Below are 16,601 nucleotides of genomic sequence, written 5' to 3'. Positions count from 1 at the left end.
ACTGTGCTTTGAACAAAGAAAATTTTTGAAAACCACTGCTATAATGTAATTAAGACTGACAGGTATGATGTATGCAGGGAAATCTGTTAAGATCTATACAAAGTAATCTAAAAAAATGAACCAGAAAAAATAGAATAAAAACTATCTACAACCCTAAGGGGAAAAGTAAATGAGAAAGAATGCTAAGGAGGTCATACAGGGAATTCCTGAAAAATCACTATAGTTTATGCACTGAAATTAATTTAAATGTCAATAATTACTAAGCAACTTCAGCTGACTGTACTGCTGTTCAATATAAATTTACCTTTTAAGAAAACATTAAAAAAAAACAAAAAAATTCATGTCAATTTGAAAACAAGCTATGTGATCTTATTCTACAAAAATAATGAAATAAAAAGCATACATTTTAAGAGTAAATTCAAATCATGAATCCATTATTAAAAAAGCATAGGAAATGTTTAAACCTCAGCACCACTATCTCTCCACTCCTTCCTCAATTAATGCAGTTAATTGAAATTTGAGAAGTAAGGAAGGCCTTCATAAGATTGGAGTGAGGGGTGGGGAATTCATGGTGAATTTATAGGAGGACATGGGCAAGAGTTGCACAGGATGGGACAACCAAGGATGAGTTCTGATGTGCATTGTTGGAGGGAATATCCAAGTCAATGACATAACTGATTCACGTGAGCATTTGACAGCTGACTGTAATCCGGTTAATTCACATAAGTTTCATGCCCATGAAGTCTGTGATTTTTATTATAACTTTGTAAGTTTGAATGGGAAGGTCAGTATTAGGGAAACTGATTATTTACTCCTAGGATGTTACTCCTCTGATTTGGATCATTGGTATCAGTGGAACAGTGGTGTCTGAAGAATACAGTTGCATGGGTTAACAGGTCAGTATAACTCAATTCCATTACGTTACTTTAAAGAAAAAAGTACAATAATGACCCACAATCCAGGCAAGTCTTCAAAGTTGTAAGCTGAAGAGCAGATACATTATTAGAGGGAGTTTACTCATTTGCAATTTCTTATACAATTGAAATATGAATAAATAAATAAACATGAAATTGCAGACCCAGGCTCTCCAAAAAACAAACAAAAAAACCCCATCTCTCACTTCTTTGGTGATTAGACTTCTGGAAATTTGAACCAACTGCAATCAAGTAATGAAACTGAAGTGGGAAAAAGTCTTCAAAGCTGTAAATGACCACTACAAAGCTCAAGCGCTTTGAGATAAGGAGGTCAAAAGAGTATATTTCAATTATATAGAAAATTCACACATGTGAAATGCCCCATTCCCCAATGATACCAGTCAAATGCCATCCTACTTTAAAAATCTTATTAAAATAACAGAATAAATATTTATTGTTTTCTAATTATAAGTAATATGATACAAAATTAAGAGCAAGGTTTGAGGAAATATAATGCCAGAGTAAAAATGGAATATCCTTTCCCAGTATATTTTACCTGCTAAACAATCATTGCTACAATTCTAGTTCTTTGTACTTTGAGAAACCTCTAACTTTCTTTTGCTTGTTCTCAATGTATCACAATTCCCCAAGTCTCGTGTGCTGCAAATCTGTGACCTATTCTGCTCTGAGCAGGAGCAATTTAGCAGCAAGAGTCTTTACTAGTCTATTTCCAACTTAATGGAGTCAAGGCACTGATTTGCCTTTTCAGCTTTCCTAACCAATCTGGAGCACTCTTAAATAATCATCTCTTTCTGTTCTTTATTTTAGGGGGCAAGGATTCTTCCTGTGGTTTTTCTGTTTCATGTTCCTTGGATGTAAGAAGGATTACTATTGTGTGTGCACATACATAGACAAGAAGCTGTGTAAGTCTCCAGATCAGAGCAAAACAATGCGGTAGTCTTTTTATAATCAAAGAGATGTTTCTCCTTTTTGAACATTACACATCAGTTCTAATCAACCTTCCCTCTCTGATTAATGTTCAATTAATATAGGAAATGTTTTCTTTCCTGTAGCAGGTTTCTAGCAGAATTTACAAACTGTCATAAGCTTCTGACAGACTACTTTTAAAGTTCTCTGCCTTAAAAAATCTCCAAACTTTAACATTTACAAACACTTCAGAACAGAAAAAAAAATATTTTTAAAAGAGAGAGATCCAGTTCTTTCTCCCCAGAAGGTACAATGTTATAGGAGAATATGGGCTGAAACGGAATCGCTACATGTCAGAATTAAATATTTATGCTGAAACCAAGAGGTAGGGTGATGTAACAAATAAAAGACTAGCCACGGAATAGGGAATGCCTGCGGCTTGCTTCTGTGACATGGGCAGGCCATTTAACCTCTGCTGCCCTGGGCAACTCTAAAACTGCAAGTTAAGTTGTTGATCTGCATCAAGGGAATTCCTGTGTTGGGACTTCCTCACAGGTCAGGACCAAAATTAAACAACAAAAGAGCTGAAATTATTAGATGGGACAAGGAAAATTATGTAAAGATGTGGATATCTGATTTTAAAAAGTTTTTTTAATGGAAAAGTTCTAAAACACCTGGTAATATTTCTTTCTCCATAGAAGACATTACTAAAACATGAGTCTGCCCACAATTTTCACTTATTCTGACACTCAATTATATACTTTCTTACTTTAATTCTTCAATGGATCTGTGATCACACTGATGTGGGTAATTCACTCCAATGGTGCAGATTATAACTCATCCCCATCTTTTCAACCTGGCCAATTCATATCTGTATCCTCCTTTAAAGAATCTTTTTTGCATTCCCCCAACAAATAAGAGGTCTTCACATTTCATGAGTAACTGCAGCACCCAATCTGTCTGTTATCTCTCACTCTTGGCACATGACTGGCTCATTTTACTTTTCAATTCAATGTCTAATACAGTCCTTGGCACAGAACAGACATCCAATAAATGCATGTTGATTCATCATACATTTCCTGAATGTTATTTTTTATGTCAATTCTTGCACATAACTCAGTATCACTGCAGTCTATTTACACACCAAATATGTTTCTTCAATAACAAAAATAGCCCTATTTTATGAAGTCAGTTTTTATTAAAATTTTACAATGACAACAGAAACAAAGGAGTAAAAAGAATTTTTTATCAAGATGTGAAGACATTGATATAATTACAACTAATATTGCTTTTAGTTTTGTGAAATACTTACCCTGATATATCAGAGTAGATTGCAGTATCTACAAAATAGGTTGGTAAGAGATGAAAAACTAGAAGCAAGATGGCTTTACATCCTTCTCCCTGAGTAAGCCACAGGTCTAGGACTGCAGGTATTGCTGCCCAATACGTTCCCAGAAATGGTACTGCTCCAAGGATTGCTGCTAATGCTAACAAAGTCAAAAGAAAATAAACTTCATACTATAGAAAAACAGTAAACAAAACTGTTAATTTTATGCAACAGAACCTGCCCCCCCCCACATTCACATACAGTAAAATAACCCAAATTCACTGGAATGTTCAAGGAATGTAGTGTACTGGATTAATGTATTTAAAAAAATAAGTGAAGGTTAAACTGATTAACTGAAGTCAAGCTTCAGTGAACTGGAGGAACAGTGTTTACTGAAGAATTCCCACACACAGAGCCTGGTGAAGTGGAAAGAACACTTGGAGTACATTTTCGTCTCAGCCCTGCCACTAACTCACTGTCACCTCATGCAAGTCATATCACTTCTCCAGGACTGAGTTTCTTCATCTATGAAATGGGGACAACATTCCCTGCCACGTCTATCTTAAAAGGCTTTTGAAAGAACCCAATGAGAGAAGCACTTGTGGGAGTTGTAACAAACAGGAGAGGTGTGAATCATAATTAAATGCCAATAAAAATTTTTCAGTAGTGGCAGGAACACCTTCCTGGCCAAACTGCTAATGACCAAGTTTCTTTCCCAGGCTCAGAAGCTGCCAACAAGGTATCTGGCACTGTTCTTTCACAAGTGACCCAAAACTTGTTTCTGACAAAGATGAAGATGTATTCAGAATGTGGTAAGCTCCAGGCATCTCCTCTTGAAGGCGATCCCCACAGGCTACCTTACCTGGAGATGTAAGGGAAAAGAACCAGGGCCAGTCTGAAGATTGCCTGTACCAGTCTAAGATTGGGAAGGTGGAATGTGCTGGTTTTTTATAGTGCAAACTTTAAGTCAACCTGGAACTTAAAAGTTCACAGGATTTAAAGGTGGAAGGGAATTTACAGCTCATCTAATCCACCTTTCTCATTCTACAGAGAAGGAAATGGAACTTCAGTGACATTATGTGACTTGACTGAGGTTATACAGGTGACTCAGGAAATGAAGAAGGCTTGGAACTAGACAAGAAGTTGACCTGGGCTACAAAGGATGAAGTGACTACCAGACACCTGAAAACTAAACAAAAACATGTCATTTAACCCGTAGCGTTCCTACTCACCCTGCCACAGTCCCAAGCAGAAGATACTACCTTTGTTTTTGAAACATTTGGTTCCATGAATCTAGTTGCTGTCTCCTTGATACTGTTTCCTCCACACTGGCTCCTCTCTTGGTAGCCACTTTTCCCCAACCATCACCTCTCATTCTCTCTCATCTTCAATCGCTCCTTGTCTGCTGTAAACCTCACTGTTGCTTACACAGAAAAGCCCATCCTTATAAAAATCTTACTTGAAGCTACTGTCTTCTCATGTTATCATTATTTCTCCTCCTTTTCAGAGCCAAATCACCAGAAAGACCCAGCTTCACTCACTGCCTCTTACTTCCTTTCTAAATTCCTTATAAATCATTCTGATTTAATGACTCTCATCACCTCAAACTTCTTTTTCCAAAGTGACCAATGACATTAGGTGTCTCTTGTCAGTCCTCATTTTTCTTGACTTTTTTGCACGAAGCACCTGACCCCAGTGACCACCCTCTCCTCCCAATTCATCTCCTGATACTCTTTCCTGTGTTTTCAAGATGTTGCTCTCTTCCTACCTATCTGGCTGTTCCACCACTCCCTATGTGTGTGTAATCCCTAGGCTCTGTCTCCCAGATGACCCTCAAATCTATATATACAATCTCAGCCTCTGTCCTGAACTCTAGTCTTTCACCTCACCAGCTGACCATTGGACATTTCCAACTTGATGTCCTATAGGCATTTCAAATTTAATATGCCCCAAACTAAACTCATCTGCCCTCCTCTCCCCAACCCATGTCTCTTCTGAACTTTTTTATTTATATCAAAAGCACTACCATCCTTCTAGTTATCTAATTTCACAACTGTGGAGTCATTCTAGATTCCTAATTCTCCCTTCATGCCACATCACCACTCACTTGTCAAATCAGGCCCTTATCACCTGTAGCTTAGGCCACTGCCACAACCTCTTAACTGGCATCTCTTCCTCAAATCTTTCCCCTCTATAACACAATCTCCTGAACTGAAGTGACATTTCCTTTTTTTTTTTTTTGGCTTTTTTGGTGAGGCGATTGGGGTTAAGTGACTTGCCCAGGGTCACACAGCTAGTAAGTGTTAAGTACCTGAGGTTGGATTTGAACTCAGGTCCTCCTGACTCCCAAGGCCAGAGCTCTATTCACTGCACCACCTCGCTGCCCCGAAGTAATATTTCCAAAGCCTAGGTTTGGCCACGTCACTCCCATGTTCAAACAAGCTCCAATGGCCCTCTACAATCTCTAGAATAAAATACAAACTCCTCTTCTGCTTAGCATTGAAAGCCTTTCATAAATGTTGCAAAATTATAAATAACAAGCCTGGCTCTAAAGAAGAGATTTGAGAAGACACTCCCACCCCACCCCTTTGTAGAGCTGGGAGGTCCCAAATGTTGTACATTGTATTTATTCTCAGACTTTTTCAATGTATTACTGTTATGCTGATTTCCCCCCCTCTTTTTCTTTTTGTCTTTTGAAAAATACTATTGGAAATAAGGGATGGCTCTCTGGAGGGCAAGAGGGAGGAGTACTGAAGGAAACTATGGTGATGTCAAAAAAGGTATCAATAAAAACTTATTTTTTAAAAAAAGTAAGTCTTTTGTAATTTGACTCTGGCTTTTCTAAGAATATTGCACATTTCTCCCCATCACACCCTATTTGGGTCAAATTGGCCTCCTTGACACATGACATGCTGTATCCTGTCCCCATGCATTTGTAGCCTGTCCTTCACGTCTGGACAGCACTCTTTCCTTTCATATCCTAAAATACCTAGCGTCCTTCAAGCTCCGTTCACGTGCCTCCCCTATACACGAGGCTCTTCTGGGTTCCCTTTGCTGCTCATGCCCCACTCGTCCCGCCCCCAAATTACTTTATATTTAGTTATATGTATACAGGTCATTTTCCCTAATAGAATCTAAGTTCCTTGGTACAAGGAATGTTTTATTTTCATCTTTATATCCCTAACACTTAGGACATAGTGAGTACTTAATAAATGCTTGTTGACTGATTCTCCTACTTCACTAATCTTTTCTTTTGGGTATTTGTCCACTTTCTGATCTCTAGATGTGGATGTTCCCCAAGGGTCTGTCTTCGGTCCTCTTCTACTTCCACATATTAAATCTATCCCTCCAGCCCTGACCTCTCTTTATGAGCCTCACGTCAACATTTCTAGCTGCCTTCAGATTAAGTGGACCTAGATATCCTATCAATACTTCAAGTGCAACATGTCTAGAAACAAGCGTCTTCTCTTTCTAAACCTTAAAGTCATGAACTTGTTTGTAAAAAAGTATTCTGATGACTACTTCAATATTGTTTTTCAGTTGTTCAGTTGTGTCCAATTCTTCATGATCCCATATAGCGTTCTCTTGGCAAAGATACTGGAATGGTTTGTCATTTCCTTTTCCAGTGAATTAGGCAAACAGAGATTAAGGGACTTGTCCAGGGTCACACAGCCAGTAAGTATCTGAGGCTGGATGTGAACTCAGGTCTTCCAATACTCTATCCACAGAGCCATTTAACTACTTCAATATAGTTCTATGTATTTTATGCATTTAAAAATATTATCCTCAGAAGCAGTACATAGGCTTCACCAGACTGTCAAAAAGCTATTATATAAAACCCCCTGATTTAAACCTATTTTTTCATGTTTATAATCTTAGGGTGACCTTTGATTTCTGCTCCAGGTACCTTTCTGTGTTTCTGAACATAATCTTTACTATTTTTACTATTTCAGTAATGGAAATTATTTCTAGACATGGTAATATTTCTAAATATTTGTCACAGAGTGAGAACATTTCTTTTTTTGGCAGCATATGATTATAATTTAAGGTAATGCTCTTATTGTTAAAGAGTATTTTTTTGGGGGGGCCTTAGAAAATGGGGTTAAATGACTTGCCCAGGGTCACACAGCTAGTAAGTGTTGAGGGTCTGAAGCCAGATTTGAACTCAAGTTAAAGAGTATTGAAATCAGATTACTATGAAAAATAAAATTAATAACCCCTTTTAATTACAAAGAACCCTCATGTCTATATAATAAAATGGAATCCAAATGGTAGCCCCAAACAAAAGATTTCTTGGTTAGGATTTCTCTTACAGGATTAGAAGGCAAAGATCAGACAGAGAAGGATAATGAGAAAACTTGAAACCATGTCACAGGAAAAGGGAATGTTTAGCACACAAAAGAGAACACTTGGGAGTGGGACATGAAAACTGTTTTTAAGAAAAGCGTCCTTGAACCATGCGGCTTCTGAGGGAACAATCAGAATTAATGAATGGAAGTTAGGAAGAGGAAGATTCTGGTTTAATAAAAGAATTTCCTAACCATTAGGGCAGTCTGGAAATAGAATGAACTGACTCATGAGGTAGTTGAGTTCTTAGTTCTATGTGCTATTTGGTTAAAACAGGGTAAGGTTAGGGTCATTAGATTACAAATACTGCAGAGCATGGATAAATGGGGAAAGAAGGTATCAGTGAAAGGCGGCTCTAGGTAAGGTCCCTTCAGGATGACAAATGTCTATAGAAAAGAAAAAAAATCTATGAGAATTGAAGCCATTCTACACTGAGGAAAAGCCGGTGAGGGTAATATAGTATAATGGACAGAAACTCAACTGGAAAATCAAAAGAACAAGGTTGTGGTCTCAGTTCTTCCACTATCAGGCTGTGCGACCTTTGACAAGTTACTTCATCCTTTTAAGTCTCAGTACCCTCATCTGTAAAAATGAGAGGCCTGAGCCAGATCATCTCTAACTTTGTAACACATAGAATGAACTCGAAAAGAGTTCAATTATAAGAAGAATGCTAGATGGTTCCAGGAATTACCTGGAACTCAGATAAGATGCATAGATAGCTCAAGTAGCAGTGGAGGAATAACGAATCTTGGCCCCCAGAAAGTAGCAATAAAAACAATAACAATAACATTATGTAGGACGTAATCACAAGGCTACTAAAATGTTTGCTGTTAGATAATCACCATAACAGTTTGATTTCTGAGACAGAATTAGAAAACGCAATACTTCAAACCTGGGGAATAACACATGCCCCTAACCAAAATGTCAATTTTCTATAAAATGCTCTTAATATCTTTAAAAAGAATACAACTGAGTTTATGGTATGATGGTTACCTGATGGGATGAAGACAATATTGATTCCAAATATAGTGTGAGTCAACCACGTATACAATCCATAGAACCCAGCCATTTTCAGGGAAGCATCAAATACACCTCTAAAATGACCAAAAAGAAAACACAGAAGATAAAATCACTGTCACACTGTTACTTGGAAAATTCAGTTACAATTTAGGTTAATGCCCTTTATTGTTAAAGAGTATTAAAACCATGTTACTACGAAAAATAAAGTAACTCCTTTTAATCAAAGAACTTTTGTATCTATTTAATAAAATGGATTTCCCAGACATGGAGTTTTAAACAACTTATTCCAAAACTAAAAGTCTTAATTATTATTCTTCTCATGTACCAAAGGTTACCTAAATAATTGACACCGTTTTCTCAAGTCCAAAGATTCATGTTCATTAGACTGTTGCTGCAATTTGTCTTTTGCCTTAGTTTTTGGCTTCTTTATCTCATATGTAAGGTTAGTTCTTCTTAAACTTAGATGATGCCAGACATACAGACCTACCCTTTTGCATCTCTATGGTTCATTATTAATTTGTTTTCTTACAGACTAGGTCACATCCTTAGGATGAAATGAAAGAACAAAAACAAAGACAGGACTCAACAGGGATTGACAGTAACTGGTTCTCTGTGGCCACCTGTAGGATAAATTTTTACAGCTTCCCTGAAATCTTCTACCTTAAAAAGACCACTTGGACTGAATTACCTTTGAATTTTGAATTATTTTGTACTGAACCACCTCTATTTTTACACCTCAACATGAACATGGATAATCAAAAGTTGACCTGGGGAATCAGTGAAGGGATATAATATAGGAGGCATAATTTCTGATTTTAGTTTTACCATTAATTACCAGCTAAATAGCCATGGGAAAGTCATTTCCCATAGCTCTTTGGACTTTCTTATTTATAAAATTCAGATTCCTCTGAATTTCTTCTATGTTCTATAGTCTTAGATGATTTTGTTGTAATGTCTCTTCCGGCTCTAATAATCCTGACGTAATGACAATGAATCGCCAACTAAGTACATATGTTGCTTATTTACTGAAGTAATTCACTCACCTTGTTTTCATCCCAGCAGATATTTTATTGCCAAAACTATAATAAATTATTTTTATGTGGGTAACTTGATGCCGATGACACAGATGAACCCAAGGGATCCAAGCTGCAATATGCTACCCACAGCAAGTGAAAAGGTAAATGATACTTAATCATCTCTTCCTTTTATTATCCAACTTCTTCAATTCAATTAAGGTTACAAATCAATAAGCAATTGTCTACTAGGTATAAAAATCATGTGAAAAAAAAGAGAATATAGCCAAGGGAATATCTCATAAATTTAGTAGATTAACTGAAATTAGCCAGTCAATAAACATTTATTAAACACTTACGATTTACCAGACAATCTGCTAAGTGCTAGGGATACAAGGAAAGATAAAAACAAGGTCACTGCCCTCAAAGAAAGTTCACACTTCAATGTGCAGATAATGTGCAAACAACTAAATATGTGCAAGATATAGAACAGATGAAAGCTAATCTCACAAGGTTTGAGAAGGGACCAGGAAAGGCTCCTTGCCAAAGGTGGGTGAGTTTTGAAGGAAACCAGAGAAGATGGGAAGGACAAGTGAGGAGAGCATTCTAGGAATGGAGTAAAGCCAGTGAAAAGCCATGGAGTTGGGAGATTGATTTTTGTGTGGCAGGAACAGCTAAAAGGCCAGTGCAGCTGAATTGTAGAGTAGGTAGAAGAGTAAAATGTAAGACTGCAAAGGAAGAAAAAGGCCACATTGTAAAGGGCTTTGAATGTCAAATGGAGGATCTTATATTTTATCCCGAAGGGAGTCATTGGAGTTTATCGAGTAGGATGTGATATGATCAGACCTAAACTTTAGGAAGGTCACTTTGGTAGCTAAGTGAAAGATGGACTAGAAAGGGGAGAGCCTTTAAGAACCCTATCCTAAAATACAGCAGGGGGTGGAGTCTGATTTGGGCACAAAGCCTCAATTTAGGAACTAAAGTTAGAGAGATCATTAAATCAAAGAAAACACTCAACAGTATCAAAACCTAGTGCAAATTTAAAAATCCCCCACAAGAGTAATTATAATAACTGAAAACAGAGACTAAAGGAAAAATGGATTTTCATCGTTCAGTTGTTTGGGTCGTATCCCACTCTTTGTGACTCCATTTGGGGTTTTCTTGGCAAAGGTACTAGAGTGGTTTGCCTTTCCTTCTTCAGCTCACTTTATTACAGATGAAGAACTGAGGCAAACAGAGTTAAGTGACTTGCCCAGGGTCACACAGCTAGTAAGTGTCTGAGGCCAGATTTGAACTTGAGAAGATAAGTCTTTCTGACTTCAGGCCCAGCACTCTTATCTACTGTGCCACCTAGCTGCCCTTCTACAAGGATTACACAAATACCTAAAAGAAATGGAGCAAGAGATAAAAAATGAGGGAAGAATTGGAATGATAATAAAGAGCTTAAAAGAAAAAATGGTAAACCTAATCCAGTAATGGGCTCCCTAATATCCAGAATAGACCAAACAAATCTAATGACTCCCTGGGATAAAACCTTTTCTTTCTTTCTTTATTTCTTTCATTCTTTTTTTTTGATGAGGCAATCGGGGAAGTGACTTGCCCAGGGTCACACAGCTAGGAAGTGTCAAGTGTCCAAGACTGATTTGAACTCAGGTCCTCCTGACTTCAGGGCCAGTGCTCTATCCACTGCGCCACCTAGCTGCCCCCAGAACCTTTTCTTTCAAGAATCATAAATAAAATATTTCAGATAGAGTAGGATATGAAGAAAAAGTAAAGACAGAAAAATTCCACCAATCACCTTGTGAAAGGAACTCTAAAAAGAAAAGTCCCAGGAAAGTCAGTCAAAATCTAGAGGCTCTCACATGAAAGGGAAAAAAAACTGCAAGCATCGGGAAAGAAGCATTTCAAACACCAAAGGACCATAATTAGGATCACATAAGAATTGTAAGCTTCTACTAAAAATGAATGGAGATCTTGGAATATAATATTCCAAAGGCAAATGACATAGGCTTACAAACAAGAATAACTTACCCTGCACAATGGAGAGTGTAATCTTACAGAAAAAAAAATTATCTTCAATTGAGTAGAGGACTTTCAAGTATTTTTGATAAAATGACCAGAGAACTTTGAAATGAAAACACCAGAATCAAGAGAAACCTGGAAAAGTCAATGTATTTGAACAATTGGTAGAAATCACGTGATGATATGGTACTAACATTCTAAGACATAAGAAGAAACAAGTGTCCCTTTAGGACCTTAAATGTCTTCAAAGGGTACTGATGGAGCTAAATAAGAAAATTATGAGTTAAATGAAAAAAAAATCCCAGATGGCACTTCCTTGCCAAGGTTAATTCTTTTCCTGTTAACAGTGGCCAGAATAAAGAAAGGGACCTGAGCAGCAGCTGAGCTTCAATAAAGGGAGCTTCAATGAAGAAAGGCATCAACACAGGAGAAATGAAGTAATAATGGAAGGGAAAACAAGTCTGTCTAATATTCCTGGGCAGTAGGAAAGAAACAAACCAATCCCTAACCTTCTCCTCCAAATATAGACACCAGCTTCTTAACTGCTTCATTAAGATATACTCCCACCACATTCACTGATAAATGCCTTCAAAGTATCAGGTGGAATAACCTGGTACAAAGTTTAATGAATCTTCACAATAGATCATGGGTCCCTAACATGTTCCTCAAGAGGAACAATTTAAAGGAAGTACCATCATGTAATGAAAAGACCAGCAGATCTATAAAGCGACCTGGATTTCCGTCAGTTCATCTCTTTTGCCACTAACTGTGACCTTAGGCAAATATGTTCATTTCACTGGGCCTCAGCTTCTTCATTAGAAAAAGAGGATTGGGGGGCAGCTAGGTGGTGCAGTGCATAGAGCACCAGCCCTGAAGTCAGGAGGACCCGAGTTCAAATCCGGCCTCAGACCAAACACTTGACACTTACTAGCTGTGTGACCCTGGGCAAGTCACTTAACCCCAATTGCCTAAAAAAAGAAGAAAAAAAGAAAAAAAAAAGAGGATTGGACCAGATCAGAAGCCAGCAAACTACATCCCTGGGCCAATCTGGCTCTCTAACAATACTTTTTACATTTCAAAATACTTTATTTGTACTTTATAAAATATTTATGCTGTATACTTTGTTTTAAAAGGTAAAAACCACTCTTAGCTTACAGGCTCTGAACTCAACTAGATGTTCTCTGATCTCTTTCAGCACCAAGACTCTGTGTATAATGTTCATCTATGATTGATTTAAAGCTCTATGACTGATAGCAGGTCAGGGTAGGGTGATGGTGGTGGGCTGGAGTGGGGGTTAGAAGAGTCTGTGTTAAGACTATAAACTCCTTAAGAGAAATGTTCCACTTGATTTAAAAAGTCGTGGTCTTTCTTAATAACAAACTATGAATAACAAGTCAACATGAACTGACTTTATTACTGCCATGTTAAAAAAATATGACAAATGGAATTTGAACTATATGATGCTATGTATATTCATAGGACCATAGAACTGGAAGGAACCTTGGAAGCAATCTAGTCCAATTTCTTACTCAATGAATTAATTCTCTTTATAATTTCTTAGAAAAATGATCAACAAATCATTGCCGCCCACTTCCAGACTTCCTCTGCACCTCAAAACCACCCCTCCCCCTCCTTTTCAGCTCCTTTTTGTTCGCTGTCTTCCTCCATTAGAATGTAAACTGGTTGAGGGTAGGGGCTGTTTTTCTTTCTGCTTGTATTTGTATTCCCAGTGCTCAGCACACAGCGAACACTTAAACAAACAAACAAAAGCATTTATTAAGCACTTATCATGTATCAGGCATTGTTCTAAGCGCTGGGGACACAAAGACAAGAACAATCCCTGCCCTTAAGAAGCTCACATTCTAATGGGGGAGACCAGATGTAAATAACTTGGTACATAAGATAAATATGGAGTGGATGGAAGGCAGTCTCAGAGGGGAAGGCACTAGAACCTAGGGGATGAAGAAGGACACACCAGGAAAGGCTTCCAGCAGAAGGTGGGATATTCTCTGATAGTTGGATAATTCTTCCTTATATTGAATCAACTTGTCTCCTTGTAATAGGAAACTTACTACTTCATAAAGTACCCATTTCATTTGTAGGTAGTTTTGTTAGAAAATTCTACCATATGTATGTTAAACTGAAGTCTATTTTACCATGATATTCCATTGTTCCTAGCTATGCCTTCCTGCTGTGGCATATTTGCAATGATGACTTCCTAGGAACGTGTGTAAAAAACATGTTCAGGAAATGGATTGTCAGAAAAGGCTGGTTAAACAGTATAGGTCGAGAGATAACACATGGAAAAGCCAAGTACTGCACATATACTCACAGAATGTTAAAAAACCTAAAGGAAGGTTCCTAGCACACTTGGCAGACCTACAGTAGATTTAAGGGACAGCATGTAAAAGAAATGCACAAAGTAATACAATATAGATAGATTGTGATTTAAATTGTTGGAGGGACTACCCACATTAATGGGATCATGGAACTCAATAACACTGAGTAATGAGATGGAAGACAAATTTATTTTCTTTAGAAAATATACTAACATTTTCTTACATTTTGATAGCCTTATTTAAATTGTTTTTAGCACTATCTTTAATCAAGTGGTTAAAAACTTATTATATTTACTAATCTGATTATTTTAAAATAATTTCATTTCATTAATTTTCCTACATTGGTAAGATATTTGTACTATTCTATCACTGTTAGAAGAGGTATTTGTTTCAATGAATTGGTACCTATATCCTTGCTGCTTTAAATCTGCTGTTTACATTTCAATTTATGTAAACTTTACTCAGTAGATAACTAAATTACCTGGTTGTTTTTTTTTATGAAATTTTAATTTGCTCTAAACAGAAAGCAAAAAATCTTATTTCCTGGATAACTACCCTAAATGTATTATAAAAACTAAGCACTCTTGAGTTACCCACAAATTGAAAAAAAAACCCCAAACAATAATTTCTCAAGTAGAAATGTTGTTTTAACAAAAAAATTTGTTACGTAATATATATTTCTGTTAAGCTCTGAAAGGTACAGTGTAAATATTAACCAGGCTCTTATACAATACTTTAATTGGATTCATATAAGGAAATTCCTCTCCCAACAAAAACCGAAAGCTACAATAACTTTAAGCCACAGCCATACCCGTGTGCATGCACTCGTGTGAAAATATCACACATACTAAATTGCACTAAGGCCGTGACAACATGCAACTTAGTAATGTGCAATATCTCCACCAGAGCAAGCAGAATGAGAACATCAGGGAAGAAGGGTATGGTATGCACATTTAGGAGAATGACATGCTTCTAGGGGAAAGGAAAATGGCACAGGGAAAGATGTGCATGCCACTAACTCAGTGAGATTCACGAACTCAAAATCAAATCTCATCTTTATTCATTCAGCAAACTAACAACTAAAAAGTGATAATAAATTAAGATTCAAGATTCAATGAGGTTAGTGAGTATAAAATAACTACGTATTTCAGAATGGAAAACTTGAAGTATGCGGAAGCTTTCAATGTCTGTTCATGCAATTAACTCCCAATAATAATCTACTTCATTTAAATTATTATTGGGTTACAAATAATTCAAATTTTCTACTTTACTGATGCATTAGGATTAATAACTGATTATGTACATCTGACATTATATTCTAAAGCCAAATAGTATAATGGAGAAATTACAATGGTAATTATCTACATGACATTTTTGAAATAACAACAGTTCATCTTCCCCAACTTAAAATGATGTACCATGCAAACTTCCATGAAAGAGAATTAGATTTCTCTTGAAAATGGATCTCCTTACTTTCTTGGCCATAAAAGAGTTGTTAATAGTATGACAGAAGATGCTTCAGTGGAATCCTCAATCTTCATGATATTGAAACTTTTCTAAATATATGCCTTTTATATAGCTAGTAAAAACACTAATCATAAAGTCTTAGGGACTGCTTAAATGATCTTTAATTACAATTCTGAGATTTGCACAAACTCAGTCTCAAAAAACCCCCTTAAAATTATCATCAGGACCCTCAAATTTTCCAATGCTATGGCATGACACAGATGTATCTAATATAAATGAGCATCATTAATTTAAGAAAATACAGTTGATCATATTTTAAATGTTTATTAAAACTAAATTGATCAAAGCATAAGAGGATTTTGCTTTGACATGATTTATGTCTTGGATTTATAGGCTAGTAGTGTTAAACTTCATACTTGGTGTATACAATTGTATTATCAAGTTAGGACAAATTATTTGGCTATTGATAATATTACTATATTAATTGGAAAAGAGGTTGTCTAAAAAGAATACTTGTCCCTTGTTCCTTACCTGAAGGAAAATCTCTGGAAACACAGGTACACAATAAACATGAAATCCACCAGAGAACTTAAGTTGGGAGATTTTGGGCTAAAAAAACCTATACAGCTTCATTTTAAAGAATAATGAAAAAATTTTAAAATTTGGTTTTCTACTAGCACAGCATATGATATTTTTAATAAGCCAAAATTTTAGTAACTGTCATTCATCACAAATTTTAGCTTAGTGAGCAGGATAATCTTTGGTCTCCAAATTTTCAAGCTGATGCTTAAATATGCATTTTGATGTAACCAAAATGATCAAATATCTATAACAAATACAAAAAACAGAAAGCACTGTATGTAATTAAAATCTTGCTTTACGATTCTTATACAGAATATAGATTTCAGTGACATTTGGTAAATCTCATTTCTCTAAATATTTAATGTTTGTGATGTGCCCCATTTCCTCTGTTCCATTTATCTGAACCCTATGTTAAGTAAGGTCCATGTGGAACCTTTTTCCATGAAAGTTTCACTCACAGTCTTTTCACTGAGATCACCCATTGAACTTCTAGTTATCCTTTAAAGTACAATTCAAATTCTGCCTCCTATGGTAAGCCATCTGTAATTCTCCCCACTGGTAATGCTTTTCTTCTAGGAACTAGACATAGCACTTTTCTTCTGTTAGATCCTCTAATGCATTCTTCCTGCATTATAATTGCTTA

The 16,601-nt window shown here is 36.4% G+C and overlaps 1 protein-coding gene across 3 annotated transcripts in view; it reads right to left on the bottom strand.

Moving 5' to 3' along the window:
* The window catches only part of TMEM245 (transmembrane protein 245), a 108,233-nt gene that overhangs the window by 11,758 nt on the left and 79,874 nt on the right, over positions 1-16,601 (bottom strand). For 2 of the 3 annotated variants that reach the window (XM_020995441.2, XM_020995442.2), the window contains 2 exons: positions 8,509-8,609; positions 3,154-3,328 (listed from right to left, as the gene is read on the bottom strand). In XM_020995441.2, the coding sequence (XP_020851100.1) occupies positions 3,154-3,328; positions 8,509-8,609 (276 nt within the window). Of the gene's footprint in view, positions 1-3,153; positions 3,329-8,508; positions 8,610-11,579; positions 11,706-16,601 lie in introns of those variants that run through there. The other variant, XM_020995444.2, reaches the window with a different exon arrangement.

The sequence above is a fragment of the Phascolarctos cinereus genome, unplaced genomic scaffold, assembly GCF_003287225.1.
Source record: "Phascolarctos cinereus isolate Bilbo 61053 unplaced genomic scaffold, phaCin_HiC Scaffold_4;HRSCAF=312, whole genome shotgun sequence".
Taxonomy (NCBI): Eukaryota; Metazoa; Chordata; class Mammalia; order Diprotodontia; family Phascolarctidae; genus Phascolarctos; species Phascolarctos cinereus.
This window is presented reverse-complemented; position numbering and strand designations above follow the sequence as displayed.